The sequence below is a fragment of the Myotis yumanensis genome, unplaced genomic scaffold (genome assembly GCF_028538775.1).
Source record: "Myotis yumanensis isolate MYYU_CA2020_CCGP unplaced genomic scaffold, mMyoYum1.0.hap1 SCAF_5, whole genome shotgun sequence".
NCBI lineage: Eukaryota > Metazoa > Chordata > Mammalia > Chiroptera > Vespertilionidae > Myotis > Myotis yumanensis.
This window is the reverse complement of record NW_027223756.1, coordinates 78,751,371-78,776,066: the sequence shown is the minus strand read 5'-3', so window position 1 is coordinate 78,776,066 and position 24,696 is coordinate 78,751,371. Positions and strand designations below refer to the sequence as shown.

Here is a 24,696-nt window from a genome sequence, read left to right as displayed (position 1 = left end):
GGATTCGCGTATCTTGTGCCCCAAGAAAGGCCGGAAGAGGGATGCAGGACTTCAGCATCCCGCCTCCCAGCTTCAGAACCCTCGTCAGAGGAGAGCATAAGTTTGACCGGCGTTCATTATGGCCAATCAGCTGCATGAAGGCAAGCCTGTAGGCCAATGGCGAGGTGGCATCCGGGTGTGGATAGCCGGACGCCAGAGGGCCTCGGCCGGGAAGGCAGCAGAGGGCGGGGCGTCACGAGTGGCGGGCGCGCTGACCAATGGGAGGTGGATTCCTCTCTCAGGGCCGGGCACTGGCAGACGCGGTGACGTCAGCGCGGGTCAGCGCGTTAGGAGGATCAGCGTGGCGAAGGGACCGGCCGGGCGCCGAGCTGTGGGAAGTGAAGAGCGGATTCTGTTCGCGGTCTGCGGGTATGGAGAACACTGCGGGGAGGGTAGGGGGAGGGGGGTCTGGGTGAGGCGTTTGTTGAGCGGAAAAGGGTCTGGGCCCGGGCCTGCGAGGGGCGTGGCGGCCTCGGGGCAGCTTGAGCAGAGACATTACGGGTTGGGACCCCTGGAGCTATTTATGAAGGGGGCTCTCAGCGTCTGCCTTGGAGCTTATGCGTTGGTTGGGGGCGAAGGACAATGGAGAAGACAGATTGACCCTTTGCGGGTCCCGTTTGGGGTGAAGGAGACAGGGGTGGAGGCCTTTAATACCAGGAGGAGTGCCTTTGAGGAGAGGGAGGAGGTTAGTCTTGCTAGGACGGTGAAAGTCAGGGGCAGGCAAGGATGGGTCGGAGGCTTGCAAGAGCTCGGAAGCCATTGCCCATTTCCTGGGGAATTCAAGACTTGGGGAGCACACCGCCGAGGAGGGTCTAAGAGACTAGCTGAGGTGTGGGGGGAATGGGTAAGGACGAAGAGGACTTGGGGTTGCTGATGGGCAGGAAGCATGGGAGCATGTTGAGGCTAGAACTAGGAAGTTGGGCAGGGAGTGAGGGAGGGCAGGGTTTGGGGCTGTGGCGTATATGGGGGAACTTTTAGGAATGTGTGGGCTCTGGGAGAAGCCTAGGAGCGTGAGGCAGAGAAAGGCTAGGGCAGTGTGTAAGGAAGTATATATATGGCTGGTGGGAGTGATGGGAGCAAGGTGGCACGGGGGCTCACGGACTCGAGACCTTTTGGGTTGTTTGGTGTCAAAATGAGATGACACATGCAAGTGCCCTTCCCAGAAACCCTGCAACTTCAGCGTGGAGTGATGTGAAACCTATGGTTGGTGAGCAGGTTGCTCTGTTTGCCAGGAATAATGGCTAGCATCTCACTCTTTCTTCCCTGTTGCCCCGTCTCCTCCAGGGTCACTGGTAGGAGTCTTCCCGAGGTCCTGTCCGCAGGCTGCAGTGACCGGGCTTTCACTGGAGTGGAAGCTGCTGGAAGGCAGACCGGCTACCATGTCCACATTCAGGCAGGAAGATGTGGAAGACCATTATGAGATGGGGGAGGAGCTGGGCAGGTGAGCAGGCCCCTCTGACAAGGCTCCGGGGTAGGAGAAAGGCACTTCGGGGTTTTCTGGACAGTATGTCCCCTTATGTCCTGTATCCTACTCTCCAAGAAGCGAGTCAAGTTCATGTGCTGGTGGAATGAGTTTGGGCTCTGGAATCAGACATCCTGGCTGAGAGCCTTTGCTCTGACATCCTTTGTGCATTTCCTTTGGGAAGAAACATAATTGAGTACCTATGGCACCTAACACAATGCCTGGCATATGTAGGTATTAGCAGGTTTAGTTGGTAGAGGTCTGTCCCTCTCTTTAGTCCTCTCTTATGGGGAGCACTTGAGTCTCCCAGCTCTTGGCATTTCCAGGGAAGGCCTCCTGCCTGGGCCCAGTCTCCTGCCAATTGTGTAGCATTCTTATGGGAGAGAGGGGAGATTTCCCTTGCCAGCCTGGCAGCTGATTTCCTGCCTGGCTGGGCCTTGGAGCGTCCCTTGGGAGCTTGCTCCCCCACTTGCCCCAGACCAGCCAGGCACCACCCCCCAACCCCCCCATCCCGAGCCTGAAACCTTATTTGGTGAGTTTGCTGCTGGCCAAGGCCCCATGATGTCACCAGAAGGGAATGTAAATAATGAGCGAGCCCTGCATCAGGCCTTTGCAGACTCCTTTGGGATTCTGAAGTCTCTCCTTTAGGAATTTCCTCTGTTTTGAGTGGTAGCCAATGAAGTCTCTCCCTCACCTGCCTCCCAATCTCAAACTTTATTGTTAAAAATGTATGAGGAGCCGAACCGGTTTGGCTCAGTGGATAGAGCGTCGGCCTGTGGACTCAAGGGTCCCGGGTTCGATTCCGGTCAAGGGCATGTACCTTGGTTGCAGGCACATCCCCAGTAGGGGGTGTGCAGGAGGCAGCTGATCGATGTTTCTCTCCCATCGATGTTTCTAATTCTCTATCCCTCTCCCTTTCTGTAAAAAATCAATAAAATATATTTTTAAAAAAGAAAATGTATGAGGCTCTCCTGCTGAGGGTAGTTTGGCAAAAATCAGCAAAATATATGTATATTCCCTTTAACTCACCGATTCTGCTGAATTAATTCAGTGGGAATATATACATACATGGCCCAATGACCTAGAAACAGGAATAGTTGCTATAAAGATTTTTATTTTTATTTTATTTTTTATTTATTTTTTAAAAATATATTTTATTGATTTTTTACAGAGAGGAAGGGAGAGAGATAGAGAGCTAGAAACATCGATGAGAGAGAAACATTGATCAGCTGCCTCCTGCACATCTCCCACTGGGGATATGCCCGCAACCCAGGTACATGCCCCTGACTGGAATCGAACCTGGGACCCCTCAGTCTGCAGGCCGACGCTCTATCCACTGAGCCAAACCGGTTTTGGCTTTTATTTATTTCTAAAATATATTTCTTTATTGATTTCAGAGAGAAAGGGAGAAGGAGAGAGAGATAGAAACATCAATGATGAGAGAGAATCATGGATCGGCTGCCTCCTGCACACCCCACACTGGGGATCGAGCCCGAAACCCAGGCATGTGCCCTTGGCTGGAATTGAACCTGGGACCCTTCAGTCCACAGGCTGACGCTCTCTCCACTGAACCAGGCCGGCCAGGGCAACTATAAAGATTTTATATGAGCAACAGATGGGAAGCCTCTTCAGTGGCCATCACAGCACCTTGCGTTGGTGGGTGGAATATTGTGCAGCCATTAAAAGAGCCAGGCAGCCCTGGTTAGCGGGGCTCAGTTGGTTGGAGCATCGTCCCGTCACCAAAAGGTCTCACAGTCAGTTTCTAGTCAGGGCACATACCTAGGTTTTAGGTTCATTCCTTGGCCTCGGTTGGGGTGTGTGTAGGAGGCAAATGATTGATTTTTCTTTCTTACATTGATGTCTCTCCCTGCCCCCATTCCCCTCTCTCTAGAAGTCTATGAAAAACCAACAAAAGAGCTAGGCAACTTGTATAATGTGAGCCACATAGGAAATTTATTGCAATTTAATAAAAAAATGTTAAAGCTGTGTCAATTTTAAGAATTTTATGCCCTAGCCTGTTTGGTTCGGTGGATAGAGTATCGGCCTGCGGACTGAAGTGTCCCAGTACGATTCCAGCCAAGGGCACATGCCCGGATTGTGGGCTCGATCCCCAGTAGGGAGTGTGCAGGAGGCAGCCAATCAATGATTCTCTGTCATCATTGATGTTTCTATCTCTTTCCCTTTCCCTTCCTCTCTGAAATCAATAAAGAAATATATTTTAAAAATTTATTTTATTTTATTTTATTTATTTTTATTTTTTTAAATGTATTTTATTGATTTTTTACAGAGAGGAAGGGAGAGAGATAGAGAGTTAGAAACATCGATGAGAGAGAAACATCGATCAGCTGCCTCCTGCACACTCCCTGCTGGGGATGTGCCTGCAACCCAGGAACATGCCCTTGACCGGAATCGAACCTGGGACCTTTCAGTCCGCAGGCCGACGCTCTATCCACTGAGCCAAACCGGTTTTGGCAAAAAAAAAAAAAATTTTTTAAAATAATTTTAACAATATACTTTATTTAACCTGGTTGATCAGACTATTATTTTGCTTGTAATTGCTATAAAATTATTAGTGAAAAATTTTATCACTTTAAAAAAATAAATATTTTTATTGATTTCAGAGAGGAAGGGAGAGGGAGGGAGATAGAAACATCAGTGATGAGAGAGAGTCATTGATCGGCTGCTTCCTGCATACCCCTAACTGGGGATCGAGCTGGCAACCCAGGCATGTGCCCTGACTGGGAATTGAACCGTGACCTCCTGATTCATAGGATGACACTCAAGCACTGAGCAACACCAGCTGGGCTCCCTTTTTTTTTTATATGAAGCCTTTGAAATCTAGTGTGTATTGTATGATCACAGCACATTTCAATTTGGATGGGCCTGATAGCTGCTGTGGCCAGTGGCTGCTACCTTGGACAGCACCACTCTATGTAATGGCCCAGAACATTATCAGAGATAAATGAAGTGAAGTATTAATGACACATATCACTGCATACCATGTTGCAACTTGTATAAATTGTAGATGTCCTTTGGACATCTGAACTCTATTTTTTTAAAATTGATTTCAGAGAGGAAGGGAGAAGGCGAGAGAGATAGAAACATCAGTGATGAGAGAGAACCATTGACGGGCTGCCTTCTGCCTGCTCCCTACTGGGGATTGAGCCTGCAACTCAGGCATGTGCCCTTGACCGGAATTGAACCCGGGACCCTTCAGTCCACTGGCCAAATCGCTATCCACTGAGCCAAACCAGCTAGGGCAGAGTTCTATCTTTATGTTATTTCCATTCATCTACTAAAGGACCGAAGAATCAGGTGCCATTATTCCTATTTTATTTTTTAAAAATATTTTTAATTGATTTCAGAGAGGACGGGAGAGGGAGAAAGATAGAAACATCAATAATGAGAGAGACTCATTGATTGGCTGCCTCCTGCACGCCCCCTACGGGGGATTGAGCCTGCAACCTGGGCATGTGCCCTTGACTGGAATTGAACCTGGGACCCTTCAGTCTGCAGGCCGATGCTCTATCCACCGAGTGAAACCAGCGAGCGCCATTATTCCTATTTTAGATAAACTGGGACTGAGAGAAGGGAAGCAGCTTGCCCTAGGCCACACAGACTGTAAATGGCCAAGTAGGATTCAGATCTTGAGACCAAGCCTTGCTGGCTCCAAAGCCGCCAGGTGTGCTGGAACCAGAGATGGGCATCTGGCTTCCACCTACTCATTAGCCAGTTCACCCCCATATCCTGGTAATGGACCCATTAGATGCCAAAATGAAGATAAGCCCTGTGGGTTGGGAAATGAGTGTGTCCTTATACCCCAAACACCATCCTCCTTCACATGTTCACTTTCTGCCTCTGAAGTTGGCCACCATGATACGCTGTCTGTTTCAGAGGTGGGAATTATACTGGAATTCAGGTTGGAGTAGGTGTAGGTCTTTCCCTAGTCTAGTTATTTACTGTCTTTGGGGAATTAGCTGCAGGAATCATTGTGGTGAGAGGGATTACAAGTAAAGCAATCCCACATTTTCCTGTCCCAGGAGTCATGGGGCTGAATTAACTGGGAACTTGTTTCGTGTGTGTGTGTGTGTGTGTGTGTGTGTGTGTGTGTTCGTTCTTTCTTTCTAATTCAAGTTCACATCGACCATCTCAGGAAGTAAATTAATTTGTGTGTTGATGAGTCTGTGGACTTCTGCCCTGGCTTTCATGTCATGGAGTGGGGTGTGCATTTGTATTAGCTTAGACATCCATTGCAAAGTGCCACAGACTGGTGATTGAAACAACAGATTCATTATCTCCCAGTTCTGGAGGCTAGAAGTCTGAGATCAAGATGTCATCAGGGTTGGTTCCCTCTGAGGTCTGTCTTTTCTTTTCTTTTTTTTTAATTCTCACCCGAGGATATGTTTTTATTGATTTCTAGAGAGAGAGGGAGGGAGAGAGAATGAGAAACATCGCTGTGAGAGAGAAAGATCCATTGGTTGCCTTTCATACATGCTCCGATCGGGGATCGAACTCACAATCTTGTGGTGTATGGGACGACGCTCCAACTAACTTAGCCATCTGGCCAGGGCTGTCCTCTTGTCTTGTAGATGGCTGTCTTCTCCCTATGTGTGTCTGTTTCCTAATCTCTTCTTATAAGAAAACCAGTCATATTGGATTAGAACTTATCCCAGTGACTTCATTTTCATTTAATTACCTCTTTAAAAGGCCCCATCTCCAAATAGTCACATCCAAGGTGCTGAGTATTAGGGCTTCACATGGATTTTGGGGGGACACAAGTCAGCCCATAGCATCTTTTTTATCTATTCCCATAAGCTCTATCTTAGTTGTCTTTATTTGTTAGTTCATTTTGGGATAAAGTTAAAGGAAAAGTATCTTTGTATTTGAAAACTAGTGGCCTGGTGCACAAATTCGTGCACATTGAAAGGAAATTAATTAGAAGAAATATTTTAATATCACTATTCACCCTTTCTCTATAATAGAAGTGTCAACCAAATTCATGATTGACAATGACAGATCAAAACACACGTGTGCGATTGGCGCCAGCGAGAGCTTTATATATATATATAAACTTGCGTAATTAGGCCTGCTTTCTGATTTAGCTAAACTTTTTCCAGCCCAGTGAAGCACCCCAACTTCTCTTTCAGGTAACTGTCAGCAACACAGCTGTAAATATCAACATGAAGCAGATTATTATTATAGATCACGCAGGGAGAACAAAGGGTAAAATAACTACAGCAGTGTTTGACTATTCTGCACAGTGAGAAAACCTGAAGTCATTTTCAAGGTCCACCATTTCTTCTTTTCAGTCGGGTCAAGTTTCTAAGACTTTTAAATCTCCATTTTTTGGCTAATGAAAAGAAAATAGGATTCCACCGAGTCTCCTGTCTCCCTACTCCAGGACTTCTGTGAGGATCACATGAGATGAGGCACAGGAAAACGCTTCACAGACATTTGGTTAAAGTGTGACATCTTTGCACCTGGCTATAGAGCAAGTTGTGTTCCTGGGCTGAAGAAATTGCAAGGAGGCTATTTGTCGCTAGGGAGAGGAAGCTGGGCGTTGCTATGTGATGTCATTACCCGGTGCCCACAGTGACTGTTTGCTGGCTGGGCTGGGCTGTGGGCCACATTTTGCGCCATGGGATCTCGGCAGTGTTGGCTGTGATTTGGTGGGCTATTGCTAGGGGTGGTGGCGGGGCCTGTGTCCCACTTGGGGGAAGCAGGTGCTGCTTTGTGGGCACCAGGTCCGCGGTGCCGTTTCTCTGTAAATGGCCAGTGTGCATCATGGCAGCTCCTGCATTGAGCGTCTGCCCCCTGGTGGTCAGTGTGCATCATAGCGACTGGTCGGATAGTCAGACACTTAGCATATTAGCCTTTTATATATATAAATTAGGCCATATGTTCAGCACTTACTTAGCCCAGCATTGCTGGCACAGGTGAACATTTGGCATTTGCTGTCATTACCGCCATGGAATCATTGTGGGATGGAATGTGGGCCTGGAGTTAGTTTGGATGTTGGCAGAGGGGAGGGAGAAAAGCATTTCAGTGCGGGGCAAGAACATAGGTACCCAGGGGACTGTTTTGGTGGATTCATGGTGGTGAGACCTAATTAGGGACACCACCTGTCACGTCTAACTTGTGCCCTCGACTTTTAGATTAGTATTTTAGTTTCCTGTTGCTGCTGTAACAAATTACCACAATTTAGTGGCTTAGAAAAACACATGTTCATTATCTTAAAGCTCTGGGATTCAGCCCTAGCTGGTTTGGCTTAGTGGATAGAGCGTCGGCCAGTGGACTAAAGGGTCCCGGGTTCGATTCCGGTCAAGGGCATGTACTTTGGTTGCAGGCATATCCCCAGTAGGGGGTTTGCAGGAGGCAGCTGATCTGTTTCTCTCTCATCAATATTTCTCTCTGTTCCTCTCCCTTCCTCTCTATAAAAAGAATCAATAAAAAATATATTAAAAAAAAAAAAAGATCTGGGATTCAGGAGTTGAAATGGCCTGGCTGGTGTGGCTCAGCCTGGGTTGCCAGCTTAAATCCCCAGTGGGGGGCTTGCAGGAGGTGGTTGATTGATGGTTCTCTCTCAGCATTGATGTTTCTCTCCCTCTCCCTTCTTCTCTGAAATCAATTTAAAAAAATATATATATATATATTTAAAAGGAGCTGAAATGGATCTGCAGGATTGGTTTCTCCGGAGGCTCCAGGGAGAATTGTTTCTGGCCTTTCGTAGAGGCATCGCATCCTGGGCTCGAGGCCTCTCCCTCCATCTTCACAGCCAGCAGTGTAGCTTCTTCCATTCCTCTGACCCTCTTGTCGCCCTCTTCTGTGGACCCTGTGATGACACTGGGCACCCCCTGGTAATCCAGGATTATTTCATCTCAGGGTCCTTAACTTAATTCCACCTGCAAAGTTTTTTGTTTTTGTTTTTTGCAGTGTGAGGACACATTCATAGGTTCCTTGGATTCAGACATCTGTGGAGGGGTTTTTATTTAGCTTACCATGATCGGGAATAATTTTGTCCATCTTGAACTTGCCCCACCTTTTTATTTTTTATTTTGTTTATTTTTATTTTTATTTTTAAAAAATATTTTTATTGATTTCAGAGAGGAAGGAAGAGGGAGAGAGAGATAGAAACATCCGTGATGAGAGAGAATCATGGATCGGCTGCCTCCTGCAAGTCCCCCACTGGGGATCGAGCCCACAACCCGGGCATGTGCCCTTGACCGGAATCGAACCCGGGACCTTTTAGTTCGTAAGTGGACGCTCTATCCACTGAGTCAAACCGGCTAGGACCATGGTTGGCAAACTGTGGCTTGTGAGCCACATGTGGCTCTTTGGCCCCTTGAGTGTGGCTCTTCCACAAAATACCACGTGGGGGCACGCATGTACAGTGCGATTGAAACTGTGACCCATGCGCAGAAGTTGGTATTTTGTGGAAGAGCCAGTATTTTGTGGAAGAGCCACACTCAAGGGGCCAAAGAGCCGAATGTGGCTCACGAGCCACGGTTTGCTGAGCCGCAGTTTGCCGACCACCGGGTTAGGTGGGCTAGGGCTTGCCCCACCTTTTAAAAAAATAAATATTTTTATTGATTTCAGAGAGGAAGGGAGAGGGAGAGAGCGACTGAAACATCAATGATGAGAGAGAATCATTGATCGGCAGCCTCCTGCATGCCCCCCACTGGGGACTGAACCCATAACCTGGGCATGTGCCCTGACCAGGAATCGAACCGTGACCTCCTGGTTCATAGATTGATGCTCAACCACTGAGCCACGCCGGCTGGGCTCCATTGATTTTTAGAGAGAGTGGGAAGGAGGGAGGGAGAGAGAGAGAGAAACATCAATGTGAGTGAGACACATTGACTGGTTGCCTCCTGCACATGCCCTAACGATCTAACTACTGAGCAACACCGGCCTCGGTGCTTTTTAGTTTTTTTAAAAGGTTGTAAGAACACAGAAAGATTGTGACAGAGATCATGTGGCTCATACAGCTTAATATATTTATTGTTTGGCCTTTTTTAGTCAACTTCTGAGTTAAAGCAAGTTAATGTAACTAAGTTCCTAGGTAGCAAAATAGTTTGGACATTGGCCCTAGCTGGTTTGGCTCAGTGGATAGAGCGTCCGCCTGGGACTGAAGGGTCCCAGGTTCCGATTCCAGTCAAGGGCACATGCCCTGTTTGTGGGCTCGGGCCCCAGTGGGAGGGGGAGGTGCAGGAGGCAGCTGAGCAATGATTCGTCATCATTGATGTTTCTATCTCTCTCTCCCTCTCCCTTCCTCTCTGAAATGAATAAAAATATATTGAAGAAAAAATAGTTTGGACATTGGATAGCCCTCTGGAGTGCAGTACATAGAATTTATCTCTCTTTTAAATAACAGCTATCTTGCCCTAGCCAATTTGGTTCAGTGGATAGAGCATTGGTATGGATTGAAGGGTCCCAGGATCGATTCTGGTCAAGGGTATGTACCTTGGTTGCAGGCTCGATCCCCAGCCCTGGTCGGGGTGTGTGTGGAAGCAACCAGTCGATGTGTGTCTCTCACATCGATGTTCTCTCTCTCCCCCTTCCTTCCACTCTCTAAAAATCAATGGGAAAATATACTCATGTGAGGATTAATAAATAACAGCTATCTTCAGATATAATTAAATTACTCATTTAAAATGCATAATTTCATGATCTTTAGGGTATTCACAGTGTTCTGCAACCATCACCACTATTTTTAGAACATTTCATCTCCCCATTAGCACCCACCCCATCCCCTTTCCCCAGCCCCTGACAACCACTAACCCAGTTCTGTCTCTGAATTTGCCTGTTCACATTTTGCATACATAGAATCACACACTGTGTGGCCTTTTGTGTTTGGCTTCTCTCACTGAGCGGCATGATTTCAGGGTCCATCCACATTGTAACGAGTGTCAGTGCTTCACTCCTTTTCATGGTCACATAATGTTCCCCTGTGTGGATGGACCACATCTGTTCATGTGTTGATGGACAGAAACGTGTTGTTTCCATGTTTTGGCTGTTGGGAATCATGCTGCTATGAACATGTATGTGCAGGTTTTTGTGTGGACACATGTTTTCATTTCTCTTAGATACATACCTAGGCGTGGAATTGCTAGGTCAGATGGTAATTCTATGTTAACCATTTGAGGAACCACCAGACTTTTCCACAGCAGCTACCCTATTTTGCATTCCTACCAGTTGTGTGTGAACGTTCTAATTTCTCCACATCCTCACTCTTCTCTTGTTTTGAAAGTTGTGTGCATTTTTGACCCTGGCCAGGTAGCTCAGTTGGTTAGTGTCATCCAATACTCCAAGGTTGCAGGTTGGATCCCCAGTCAGGGCACATACAAGAATCAATCAAAGAATGCATAAATAAGTAGAACAACAAATCAGTCTCTCTCTCCCTTCCCCTCTTTCTCTAAAATCAACAAAAAACAAGAAAATGTGTGCATTTCTTTCACTCTGCCTATTGAATAAGAAGCTCTCTTGAAGTCATTGGCTCTTTCTTTTTTCTTAGTTTTTTAAAATAATGGAATATCCTATAAAAAGTTGAGTCAGTATGGAATTTTTAAAAAACATATATTTTATTGATTTTTTACAGAGAGAAAGGGAAAGGGATAGAGAGTTAGAAACATCGATGAGAGAGAAACATTGATCAGCTGCCTCCTGCACACTCCCTACTGGGTATGTGCCCGCAACCAAGGTACATGCCCTTGACCAGAATCGAACCTGGGACCCTTTAGTCCGCAGGCCGACACTCTATCCACTGAGCCAAACCAGCCAGGGCTCAGTATGGAATTTTATCAGATAAATGAGAAACCCTTTTTGCTGCCCTTATTTCCTCAATCCCATTCCTCAGAGATGGCTATTGTTAACAGCTTGGTGTGTGTCTTGCAGACCTTATTTTCTGCATATACGTACATAAATATATCTGTATGTATGGATAATATATACCATTTTTAAACAAAAAGATCTCATTCTGTGTGTCATTTTGCAGGTGGCTTTTTTTCACTGAGCTTAAAGAGTTGCCTTCATTCTTTTTCATGATGGTGTAAGATTCCACTGGATTTATTTCCATGATGGATTTCAGTTCCCTCTTGGTAAACATTGAGCTGTTTTTATTTTTTTCACTGTTGCAAATATGCCAGGCAGCCTTGTGTCTTGTGCGCTTTGCACTCCCATAGCAGCATACCTACTGGGTACATCTTGGACGCAGCGGGGACTTGCACCTACGTGGTGCAGGAGCTCGGAGAGTGCTGCCCAGGAGATGGTGGCGGGCCTAGGTCCCTCTTGATGCTCTGATCACCTCCCTTCCCCCTCTGTCCCTGCAGCGGCCAGTTTGCCATTGTGCGGAAATGCCGGCAGAAGGGCACTGGGAAGGAGTATGCAGCCAAGTTCATCAAGAAACGCCGCCTGTCATCCAGCCGGCGGGGGGTCAGCCGGGAGGAGATTGAGCGGGAGGTGAACATCCTGCGGGAGATTCGGCACCCCAACATCATCACGCTACATGACATCTTTGAGAATAAGACCGATGTGGTGCTCATCCTGGAGCTGGTTTCTGGTGGGGAGCTCTTTGATTTCTTGGCCGAGAAGGAGTCGCTGACAGAGGACGAGGCCACTCAGTTCCTTAAGCAGATCCTGGATGGCGTCCACTACCTACACTCCAAGCGCATCGCCCACTTTGACCTCAAGGTAAGCCCCACTGGGAAGCTCTGCACCAGCCTGGCTGGCCGGTGCAGGTGAGGATGGGGGCTCAAGAGAGGGTTCTGCTTTCATGGGCACAGAATGTACCCCTCCTGGACCTGTGATGCTCTGGGAGTTGAGGAGAGGGACCTGCTCAGGCCTGGACCTTCAGGGTGGCATCAGCCTGCCCACACCCCACGGACTGGGAGTTGGGGGGTGCTTAGGGAAATTCCAGGTGCTGTTCCCAGAGATGCCAGGCCAGCAGAAGCAGCAGATCCTCCTCCCACTGCCCTGCTCTCCCTCCCCTCCCCCCCCCAGCCCGAAAACATCATGCTCCTAGACAAGAACGTGCCCAACCCACGCATCAAGCTTATTGACTTTGGCATCGCTCACAAGATTGAAGCCGGGAACGAGTTCAAAAACATCTTTGGCACTCCAGAATTTGTTGGTAAGGCCCTGCCTGTGCATCAGGGGCTGGGGCTTGGGTAGTTGTATTCAAGGATCTCCAGCAGTGTAGGGTGAGTTGGGCCTGGTCACTGGATGCCTGACTCACTGCCCTCAATGCCCTGGCATTGGGTAAGGGGAAGCTCAAGACCTCAGGTTGGGCCCTGCCGGTGTTTAGAGCACTGACCCACGTACCAAAGGGTTGCAGGTTCGATTCCTGATCAAGGGCACATACCTGGGTTGTAGGTTCAATCCCCTGGCCCAGGTGGGGGCTCTTGAGGGAGGAAACCAATTGTGTCTCTCTCACATCCATATTTCTCTCTCTCTCTCTCTTCTTCCCCCTCCTCCCTCCCTCCTTCCTTTCCACTCTCTCTAAAAATTAATGGAAAAATATATCCTCAGGTGAGGATTAACAATTACGAAAAGACCTTGGGTTGGTGCTGTCACTGTCTCAGCCTTCCTGCCTCAGAGCTGGCTTTGCCTGTGCATTTGTGGGTGTTTTCCCGAGTGACCCCCAGTTACCTTCAGGGTAGGGGAACTGTACCACTGCCCTTGGCTATGTGCCCAGTGTGGCCTTAGATGCAACCAGTTCCTGACCCTGTACCTTCTGTTTCCCTGTCCCTGCAGCTCCTGAGATTGTCAACTATGAACCCCTGGGTCTGGAGGCGGACATGTGGTGAGTCAGGGGTAGCTTTGGGGACCCAGGGCTGTCTAGCGCTGGGTCTAGCACACACACCTGGGCCTGCTCCTTGTGGAATCTCCTCCTTCTCATCCCCAGGAGCTACAGGCTGGGGCATTGCCCATCCCATGGTCTTGGTGCTGTGGGTTCAGCAAAATGCAGCCCAATGGCCAGAACAGGCCTAGGAGCTGGGAGTTGTGGTCTCAGTTTTGTTTTGTTTTTTTTGTTTTTTGTTTTTTTTTAAAATATATTTTATTGATTTTTTACAGAGAGGAAGGGAGAGAGATAGAGAGTTAGAAACATCGATGAGAGAGAAACATCGATCAGCTGCCTCCTGCACATCTCCCACTGGGGATGTGCCCGCAACCAAGGTACATGCCCTTGACCGGAATCGAACCTGGGACCTTTCAGTCCGCAGGCCGACGCTCTATCCACTGAGCCAAACCGGTTTCGGCTGGTCTCAGTTTTTTTTAAAGGGGCATTAAAAACAGCAGAGCCCTAGCCGATTTGGCTCAGGTATAGAGTGTTGGCCTGTGGACCGAAGGGTCCTGGGTTTGATTCCGATCAGGCTCCTCCCTCGCCGAGCCCTGGTCAGGGCTTGTGCAGGAGTAACCAATCGATGTGTTTCTCTCACATCGATATTTCTGTCTGTCTTTCCCTCTCTCCTCCACTCTCCCTAAAAATCAATGGAAAATGTCCTCATCCTCGGGTGAAATAAAAAAAAAAAGACAAATATACGACAGACCATTAGTGGCCCATAAATATTCACAATGCCCTGAAATGCTCACTGTCTGACCCGCTATAAAAACAGTTTGGGAAAGGGTTGGAAAGGCATTAACAGGAACGGTGGCGGCAACTGTGTTCCGGAACCACAGTGAGTAAGTGGTGGAAAACAGTTACACGTGGGGACTGGCCGGGCCGTTACAACCTTCTTGGTTTCTGTGGCACGGGTAGGCTGCTTACGCTGCTTGGCGCTACTGCTGGGACCTCATCCCCTAAAGCCCCGGCGTCTGCCTGACTTGGCGAGTCAAACCAGTCCTCTTCATGAAAGAGTATGCTCATGACCCCTTTCACTTAACTAGGAGAGTTTTCTTCTAAGGTGAGAAAGGACTAATTCTTGGGCTCCTGGCCTGCTGTTAAGCACTGCACATGCGCTGTCTGAACCCACCGTGGGGAGCGGGGTGCAGCAGGGCGGAGGAGGAGGAGGAGGACCCGGACTTGGACCTTCTGCACTGTGCAGCTCTGACTACGCAGGCACAGCCAAGGGCAGATGCGTCCTGCTAACTGTAATTAGGTCTCTTTAGTTTGTATTTTTCTTGTCTTATCCAGTGATGGACATGATGTGTTAAGTTTCACTAGTAAAAGGCAATGTCCAATATTTTGGTTGTATTATCCTGTGGTGGATATTATTGTCATCTGAACATCATGGGCAATTGACAAATTTTGATTGTTGGTAGTTATTTTATAAAAGTGCAAAATAACTTGGAATTTCTGATTGGAGTGCAGCAAGGCAAAAGCAATAAAAACAGACCAGAACACTAGCTAAGGACTCATTTGTGTGACTGCTTTGTAAAGCATCCTGGGGCTATACTGAAAGTAACAGTAAATCAGTTCTTTTACGGTGTTCTTGAGACTATATTTAATTTTTTTTAAAACGAATAGGCTTTATTTTTTAGAACAGTTTTTTAAAAAAAAAATTTAATTGATTTTTTTACAGAGAGGAAGGGAGAGGGATAGAGAGCTAGAAACATCTATCAGCTGCCTCCTGCACGCCCCCCACTGGGGATGTGCCTGCAACCAAGGTACATGCCCTTGACCGGAATCGAACCTGGGACCCTTCAGTCCGCAGGCCGATGCTCTATCCACTGAGCCAAACCGGTTAGGGCTAGAACAGTTTTTAACAAATATATATTTTATTGATTTCAGAGAGGAAGAGAGAGGTAGAGAGAAATAGAAACATCAATGATGAGAGAGAAGCACTGATCGGCTGCCTCCTGCACGACCGCAGTGGGCATATGCCCTGACCGGAGTCAAACCGTGACCTCCTGGTTCACAGGTCGATGCTCAGTCTCTGAGCACACCGGCTGGGCTAGAACAGATTTTGATTTACAGAAAAATTAAGCAGATAGAACAGAATTCCCAAATAATCACCCCAAATCCCCATTACACACACAGTTTCTCCTGTTATTAACGTGCATTAGTATGATTTATTTGTTGCACAATTAATGGATACGTTATTAATGGACACAATATTGACACATTATTATTATTAATTAAAGTCTTTGTTTATTCATATTTCCTAATTTTTAACCCAGTGTTCTTTTTTTTAATCCAGTGTCCCAGGATTCCATTTAGGATACCATATGACATTAAGTTGTCATGTGTCTTTAGTCTTCTCTTGGTTGTGACAATTTCTCAGGCTTTCCTTGTTTTCAGTGACTCAGTGACTGTTACAGGCTGAATTGTATGCCTCCAAAATTCGTATGTTGAAATTCTAACTTCAGTATCTCCTCTTTGGAGATAGTGTCTATAAAGAAATAAAAAGAGGTCATTAGGGTAGGCGCTAACCATTACGCCTGGTGTCCTTATAAGAAAAGAAGATTAGGACACAGAAGGAAGAGCATGTAAAGATGTGATAGAATAGTAAGAAGCTAGGAAAATTCCAGGACAGGCGGAATAGGGAAACTAAGACAGATAAACAGCAGTTTGCAGTCACCTAGTAAATCCTATCTTCCTTAAAACAAGGACATTTAAGAGTAAATGGTCTGCACTTCTCCTCCCCAGCCAGAGGGTAAATAGCTTAAGTCATCCTATTGAGGGAGACAGATAACAGAAATCCAATTAGTGCCATTTGCCAACTACAACCAAAAGGTAGACAAATGAAGGGAATAAATCTCATTTTGGTAAATCAGCATAAAGCTGATGAATAGTCTATTGATTCTCCCCTAACACCTCCCCTAAATGCCCAGCCTTTAAAATCCCCTGAAAATGAAGGTCCCAGCACGTTCTCCCTCCGGGAGCATACCTGTGCCTTTCCCTTCTCCTCCTCTCCCCACAGGCACGTATCCCCTAATCTCTAAGGGACCCCGTGAAATTTACAACTGGGGGGAAATGGTCCTGGTTTCACTGTCCTCAGTGTGTTTTTGCTGTGGTCAATACATTGTTGCTAGCTTTTCTATAAAAAAACAACAACACAAAAAACAGTTTGCCGATCTGCTGGCCCTATGCTGGGTCCCAGATCTGCTGGGACTGTGGGGCCATGGTGCTGTTTGCCCTGCCCTCACTGTGGCCCCTTTGAGCCTTGACAGGAGGGTGTGGCCAAAGGTGTGTTTATCCAGTCCTGAGACCCCAGGGCAGGAGAAGGGGAGCAGGGCTGACAGACCTGTGGGCTGACAGACCTGCTGCCCAGCTGGACCAGAAACCTTGGGCTTATAGCGTTCCCATGTGGGCTCTGGGCCCCTGCCCTGTAGAAACTCTGGGAGTCAGGGTGCTGCACCCCGCAGCTAAGCTGACCTTCCTCTTCTCATGTGTTCTCTTCTAGGAGCATTGGTGTCATCACCTATATCCTGTGAGTACCCGCCTGACACTTCCTGCTGCCCCCCTATCATTATGTTTTAGGAAATTCCAAGGGTTATGGGAGCCATATATCCAAGGACCAGGCTGAAGACCAAATATATGTTTTGTACCATAAATTAGTATCTGTTGCCCAGAGCCCCACAGGGGTGGTGGTGTGGCCCACGCAGTGCAGAGTATCAGGAAGGCAGGTGACACCTGTGTGTGTCATCACCAGTGATGCCGACCTTGACCGTGTGCTAGGTGGCGTCAGCCAAAGATTCTCTTGGAAAGTGACTGTTTTTTCCACTGGAGTCACTAAATGTTCTGGGGCAGATTCTTTGAGATTGTGCATCTACATAGATACTTTGAGCTTCCACAAGGATTTTCACTCACAGGTTTTAGCATTTATCTTAGCTGGGCATTGACTGCTTACTGCCTTCTGGTTGGCAGCCAGGGCAGGGGCTGGTTGGAAGGTCCAGGGAATGCATGTGTGGGATGGTTAGGGCTCAAGGTCCGCCTTCCTCTGTTGGCCCCTTCGTGAACACTTCTCCGGGCAGCAGCCTGGTGATGGAACAAACACAGGGGACACTGAGCTTCATGTTTGTCTTCCAGTTTGAGTGGCGCATCCCCATTCCTGGGTGAGACCAAGCAGGAGACCCTGACCAATATCTCAGCCGTGAACTATGACTTCGATGAGGAGTACTTTAGCAACACCAGCGAGCTGGCCAAGGACTTCATCCGCCGGCTGCTTGTCAAGGACCCCAAGTAAGCACAGGCTGGGCAGAGGGGTCAGGGAGCAGCCCCGTGGGAAGGCCAAACGAGTCTCCCTGGAATGGGTGGTGTGGCTGAGAAGACCTCTCTCCAAGTCACCATGTCTTCGTAACTGGCTTCTGCTTTGGGCTGGAGATAGCAATGGATGGCTTAGGTTGGCCCACACTGTGTCTTAAGAAGCTTAAATTCATTGCCAACTTTAAGATTGGGGTTTCACATGAAATTCCAGGTTGCTACTTTTTTGTTTTAGGAAAAAAATCTCCAAGTCCTGGCAGCACAGAGCCTCTATTCACAGGGAGGTGCTCTCTGTGGCCGCAGCCCTCCCTGTGTATTCTGCCCATTCTTGTTGCCTTCCGGCCCCTCCTGTGGGCACCTGAGTTGTGAGCTGTTTGTTGTTTGACCCCAGCGTTAGGTCTCGACCCTGTTAATCCCTCAGGGAATACCGAGAACCCCGAGCCTATGCCCCCAAAGGTGCCTTGACAGGCTCCTGGTGGCTGGCTTAGCAGAGCGCGTGCCTGGATTGTGTGTATAATTTCAGGTCATTTCAGGGACTTGTTGCCAGGCTGGAGGGTGAACTTAGGGGTTGGGGATCCTCAGGGACAGGTGTCTGAGCCAGCCCTGGACGGGCGGCAGAGAGCAGAACTGGGGCAGGGAGAGCCTGGAAAACCCTTCCCTGCTCGCTGCTCCGTGGGGGGAGGACGGTGCAGATGGCACACATGTGACTAACCAGGGCTGGGGTGGGGGGTGCTTTTCCAGGAGGAGAATGACCATCTCCCAGAGCCTGGAGCATTCCTGGATCAAGGTGAGGTGGGGGCTGCTCCCCCTGAGGGATGGTGGTCGTGACAAGCCCTCAGCATCCAGGGAGGGTCCCCAGAGTGGTCGTCTGGACAGTGGGAGATGAGGTGCCCCCTGAAATGGTGGCAGAGCCATCTCACCGAGGCATCCGCTGGCATCCTTGGTCCCTCTGTGCATGCTGCTGGGCTCCCTCCCACAGAAACTTTCAGAAGGGGTCACCTCTAGGCCAAAGTTGGCAGCCTTCTGTAAAGGGCCAATCACTCTGTGTTTTGCTCTGTGGTCCCTGGCATCAGTATTCAGCTCTGCCTTTGTATCAGGAAAGCACCATGACCATATGCATGCAAATGAGCATGTCTGTGTGCCAACAAAACTTTATTTACAAAAGCAAGCAGAGGCTGGATGTGGCCCTCGGTGGTCAGCCACCTGCCCCCTGTTCCAGGCTGTGTTCTCTCTCCCCCTGCAGGCGATCAGGCGGCGGAATGTGCGGAGGGAAGACAGTGGCCGGAAACCGGAGCGTCGGCGCCTGAAGACAGCCCGCCTCAAGGAGTACACTATCAAGTCCCATTCGAGCATGCCCCCCAACAATACCTACATCAACTTCGAGCGCTTCTCCAAGGTACTGGAGGAGGTGGCGGCGGCCGAGGAGGGCCTGCGTGGGCTGGAACACAGCCGGCGGCTCTTCCATGAGGACATCGAGGCCCTGACAGCCATCTATGAGGAGAAGGAGGCCTGGTACAGGGAGGAGAACGAGAGCATTGGCCAGGACCTGCGACGGCTGCGGCAAGAGCTGCACAAGACCGAGGCCCTCCAGCGGCAGGCCCAGGAGGAGGCCAAGGGTGCCCTGCTAGGGGCCAGCGGGCTCAAGCGCCGCTTCAGCCGCCTTGAGAACCGCTACGAGGCTCTGGCCAAGCAGGTGGCCTCCGAGATGCGGTTTGTGCAGGATCTTGTACGCGCCATGGAGCAGGAGAAGCAACAGGAGGTGGAATGTGGCCTCCGCTAGGGCCACATGTGGGGGGTGGGCCCAGAGGGTTCTGGTGGTGGGTGTCCCCTTCACAGCCCTGGAGCCAGGCCCCTCTGTCATCATTTTCTGACTCTAGAGAGTTCCCGGGCTGGGGCTGAGATGGGAAGAGGCTGGACTGGGTGGGATGTGCTTCCTGGGGCCCAGAATTCACTGCTGAGAGGAGGGGCTTGGGCGGCTCTGCCCCAGGAAGACGATGCTGATCTGGGCGGCCTCTGCACAGCCTGCCTCCCCCTGGCTTAGCCTCCCCCATCCCCTACACAAATCTTTCTCTCTCTCTCTCTCTCTCTCATTCTCATAACAACGGTGACGGGGTGGGGTGGTGGTGGCGCTTCTGGGTAGTGTCATCTCTGGAACTCTGAACTCTCTGCAAGGGGGTGGTACATCCAAGATGGACTGGCCATGGTGGACACACTGCTTCATGCCTGGCCCGGTGACAGGGAGGCAGCCTTCATGTCCCAGGTCAGGGGGCTGCAGGGCAGTCAGAGTACATGGAGCAGGGCCTGGTCACCATCTTCAGGCCCTCCCTGCCCATCCAAGCACACCCAGCCTCAGGGCGGGTTTCTGAGGGCCCTGCATGCCCCGGGCTCGGAACTGGAGGGGCCTTTGCTGGATATGGGCCTCTCCTGCGAGCTGAAAGGAAATAAAGCCCGATTCTGACGCTTAGCCGTTGTCTGTGCTTGGGCCGGCTTGGGCTCACCTGGTGCCTGGGCTGTGAGCTCGATCCCCCTCTCGAGATGGGAGGTGGCTCCTCCAGCGTCAGTGGTGGAGGGGGCCTCTGAACACTGTTCTCCCCAGTCCCTTGCTGGGGCCCTCTGGACCCTGAACTGGGCACCATGGCCAGAGCTGAGGAGATGACCCAGCCCGTGAGGAGGTGTCAGTCTGGCGGTAGCATGGGGAGTAGGAGGGCATTGTGTCTAAGCATGTTGCCTAGATGCAGGAAAGGAAACATCTGCAAAAGCTGAGTCTGTTTCTTCCTTGAGGCCCAGGAAGTCCCTGGGTGAGGCAGGTCTTTGGGGGTCAAGCAGCTGGGGACAGGAGTAAAGAGCCGTCATCCACCCTGCAGCCCTCCCCAATGTGGAGCCATCTCCTCTTTTCACTCCCTCATAGTGCCAGGTGCAAGTTTCTCATGACACATAGTTCCTGAAGTGCCAGCGCCACCAGAGGGGTCCCTCCCCTGCCCAGTTCCTGGCCCTGCCCTACCAGCCCCTGCCTGGTTCCTTTCTCCAGTGCTGCCTTTTGAACTGTTAGGGCTCCAGGCCAGCATCCCTTGGTAGGGACCACATGGAGTATTCACAAAAGGCTCATGGGCCCAGCGGCCCTTTCCCCAGAGAGCCCTAGGACTCCTTAGCCACCCCCCACTCAAACTCTGTGCTGTTCTGTGTGGGGAGAAGCCCATTTGACCGACTGCCTCTGCTGGTTTCCAAGTGCATCTGGCTGGGAACCCTCAGGAGCACTGCCCTGGACTAGTGGGGTTGAAGAGGGGTTGCAGGGGGCAGTGCTGCCGTGTGCCACTAGGTGCTGCCCTTGAGCAGGATCTTGTACCTCCTAAGAAAGTTCTCTAAGGTCCAGGCTTGAACAAAATATGGGTCCCTAGCTGGTGGCCACTCTGAGCTCAGAGATCTCTGCTGCAGGTTGGGTTAAGTGAGGGACACCTGTGTAGACCCTTCACCCCCAGCCCGGCCAAGTGCAGGGAAGAACCAGCAGGTGGGGCTTGTATTCCTGCAGAGGCTGCTGACCAAGGCTTCTGCTACCAGGACACTGCCAGGGCTGAGGCAGGGTCTTGAGACCTGGCTGTGGGGTCTGGTGGAGGGGGTGGGACCCCCTCCATGAGCTCCATTGCATTGCATATAACACCTCTGCAAACGTGTCTGCTGTGAGCCGAAAGGAAATAAGCCCCAATTCTGACATTCAGCTGTTGTCTGTGGGCAGCCAGCTTGGGTCACCTGGTGCCCGGGTTGTGGGCTCGATCCCCAGTGGGGGGTGTGCAGGAGGCAGCTGATCAATGATTCTCATCATTGATGTTTCTTTTTTTTTGGTTTTTAATTATAATTTTCAGACATTTGAAGGAAACCTCTTTTATTTCTTTCCACATTAATTTCTAGGCCAGCTTAGACAGTTTCTCTTAAGTTTTGCTATTTTTTTTTTTTACACTAAGAACCTACAGGGTTGTTTTTTGACATCATTGATGTTTCTATCTCTCCTCCCTCTCTGAAATCAATAAAAAATATATTTAAGAAAAAAGACTAGGTAGATGCCCTGGCTGGTTTGGTTCAGTGGATAGAGTGTCGGCCTACGGACTGAAGGGACCCAGGTTCAATTCCAATCAAGGGCACATGCCTGGATTGTGGGCTAAGTCCCCAGTAGGGGGCATGCAGGATGCAGCTGATAAATGATTCTCATCATTGATGTCTCTATCTCCCTCTCCCTTCCTCTCTGAAATCAGTAAAAATATATTTAAAAAAAGACTAGGTAGAAACTGAAATTCACTTGGGCTCACACCTACCCTTTCAGTATGCAAGGTCCACCATGCTGCAGGGCTAAATCTGCAGCATCTTTCAGGGGGTGATGGGCAGGTGTCCTTGCTCTGGAGATGATTTCTGCCCCACTCTCCTGACCTGGATTATCTTAGGTGGCTCAGCTCAGTGCAGCCTCAGTTTACTCAATCTGTCAGTTGAGGGCATGGAGAGCCACCTTGGGCCATGAAGCACCTCACCAGAGTGTGTAGCCCACACAAGCACTTATCAAATAGCGCTGCCCATTGCAGAGCCTGCTGGTCTAGTATGCTGTTACTCAGCACGACTGCAGCAGGCAGACTCCGAGATGTACCTCAAGGACCCCTGCCCCTGCCAATCGGTCCCCAGGAGTGGGCTGGCCTAGTGGCAGGTTCTGACGAACAGGATTCGGCAGAGGTGATAGAGGTCAGCGGCGCATGTGGAAAATACAGCTCTGGATAAAGACCATCTGCTTACTAAGCACTCTAGTGAGGATGTAGTAACCACAGACCCATCGCAGGCATCGCTGTGTTTGAGGGTACTGCAGAGGAGCTTTTGGAGCTCTTTGAGAACATCTGTAACCTCTTCCGTGACGCTACCCGCATAGTGAAGTCCAGTTTCCCTGCTCAGCTTCCAGCAACAATCTTCCAAGGCAGATCCAGCGCCGGTTTAAAGGCACTCTTGTAGATGGAGGGCACACCGAGCCAGCCTGCTGCCTGCTGGGTCAGCTCCCCACCAGTGCCCAGTCTCACAGTGGTAGCCCTATCTTGATTCCTCTCTTCAGCTACAGTGACAAATGGATATGAGTCATGGGGCAGCCCAAGACTTGTGGAGGTCCCTGTGCCCGGGACTCTGCTCAGGTTCCCGATCCAGGCAGGCTTACTGGGCCACCCCATCAACCACACAGTAGGACGCCTTGTTGCCTTTCACTCCTTTGAGCTCTTTGCTATTTCTGTGCAGAAGACTAATGCTGAGTGTTTTGTCACCTTCCATATGAGACACTGATGCACGTAAGTGCCTCACCAAAGCCAGGCTTTCTCGTCCTCTAAGACTTTCCCCCTTATCTCATGGATTCTAAAGCAAAAGCTCCTGACTACCAGCTCTGTGGGTTCCAGACTGGTATGCCTCAGGTGGGGAGAGCTGGAGACAGGCGTGAAGGTGGCTCAGCCTCATGGAATTCTTTTTATCATATACAAAAAATACTGGCTGATTTAAAGTCCTCTCGCTTTTTCCCTGTGGGAATGTCCAGCACTAATTTAGTTCATTTACTTTTTATTTAAATCTTTTTTTAATGTATTTTTATTGATTTCAGAGGGGAAGGGGGGAGGGAGAGATAGAAACATCAATGATGTAAGAGAATCATTGATCGGCTGCCTCCTGAACGCCCCCTACTGGGGATCGAGCCCGCAACCCGAGCATGTGCCCTTGTCTGGAATCAAACCCGGGACCCTCCAGTTCGCAGGCCAACACTCTATCCCCTGAGCCAAACCAGCTAGGGCCTAGTTCATTAACTTTTTGTTTTATTTTAAATTTATTGCTATGAAGATGAGAGCATTACACCATTACCCTCTTTATATCACTTAATTGGCATTATGGTATGCATTCTGAAGCAGGTAAATCTTGTTTGCTCATAAGAACTGTGTACATCCTTTCTACTTTGCCAACAGGCAGGGCTATCTTTGTGAGGAAACAAAATTAAGACTTGGTGTTTTCTTATAAAAAAAATGTGGATCTCGACCCATTTGAGCTTTCAGATGAAATCCAGCTCTGGTCAACACCTGGATTGCAGCCCCTAGAGAGACCTTGCAGAAGGCCCAGGTAAGCCATGCCCCAGTTCCTGGTCCGTAGAAACTGAGACACCACACGTTTTAAGCCACTGTTTGTGGTGGTGTGTTCAGCAGTAACTGACTTCTATACTAGTATATATGAAACCTAATATGCAAATAGTCCAAACGGTGGAACAACTGAACAACCGAACATCTGAACAACTGGTCGCTATGACGTGCGCTGATCAGCAGGGGGCGCGTGTGGAACATGGCGGGTGTTGGCTGTGGTGGGAAGGTGGAGCAGGTGAGCGGGGGCGCCAGACCAAGGCGGGGTGCCGGTCACTGTCATCGGGGTGAGCCTCTGGTGGTTACTGATAATTCTTTGCTTGCACCTGGTGCCAACACCAGCCCCGCTTGCACTGCAGCTGGTGCCGGAGCCGCTGCTTGCACCCGCTACCAGTGCCCAGAGCTGCTGCTCGCACCTGCTGCCGGCCCCCGAGGGCTTCTCCACCTGCCGCTTGCACCCGTTGATGGTGTGGCCCCAGTTGCTCCATGCCATCAGCAGGTGGGAGCGGAGGCAACAGGAGCAGGGCTGCCAGCAGATAGAGGACTGGGGGCTGCAGCGGGAGGGGCTGGGCAGGGGCGCGGAGGATCGGCCAAAACCTGCCCCTGTGCCCACCACAGCCTCAAGGCCCACAGTTACTTTCAAGGTGCACGAATTTGTGCACTGGGCCCCTAGTACACTGATAAAAGCACACCACAACCACTTGCCAATTTACTGAACTATTCACCTTCTGCTCGTTTCCCATCTTTTAGCACTTGGTCTGTTTGCTGTGCCTTTGTTCCCTTTTCTTTCCAGGATTGTGATTGGGGGTACATATTAGCACTGGGCCATCATCTTCCTTCTGCTCTGGGAGAGTGATCCTCCTAGCAAATCCGTGGAGTAAGGGCTCCCTGTTGTCTGGTTTTGCCCTTATTACCTGCTTCTTTTT

General features: G+C 49.6%; 1 protein-coding gene across 1 annotated transcript; it reads left to right on the top strand.

Annotated features, from left to right (window-relative positions):
* Positions 1 to 327: 327 nt before the first annotated feature.
* Positions 328 to 20,109, top strand: DAPK3 (death associated protein kinase 3). Its single transcript, XM_070415812.1, has 9 exons — positions 328 to 408; positions 1,324 to 1,480; positions 11,830 to 12,190; positions 12,500 to 12,629; positions 13,253 to 13,301; positions 16,846 to 16,872; positions 17,472 to 17,624; positions 18,387 to 18,432; positions 18,889 to 20,109. The coding sequence occupies exons 2-9, from the start codon at positions 1,419 to 1,421 to the stop codon at positions 19,423 to 19,425; spliced, it is 1,365 nt and encodes a 454-aa protein (XP_070271913.1). The 5' UTR covers positions 328 to 408; positions 1,324 to 1,418; the 3' UTR covers positions 19,426 to 20,109.
* Positions 20,110 to 24,696: the final 4,587 nt, after the last annotated feature.

Coding starts and splice junctions, on each gene's coding strand:
- DAPK3 (XM_070415812.1), top strand. CDS start 1,419: ATGTCCACATTCAGGCAGGAAGATGTGGAAGACCATTATGAGATGGGG. Junction 1,481..11,829: donor ATGGGGGAGGAGCTGGGCAG/GTGAGCAGGCCC, acceptor CTGTCCCTGCAG/CGGCCAGTTTGCCATTGTGC. Junction 17,625..18,386: donor CTGCTTGTCAAGGACCCCAA/GTAAGCACAGGC, acceptor GTGCTTTTCCAG/GAGGAGAATGACCATCTCCC.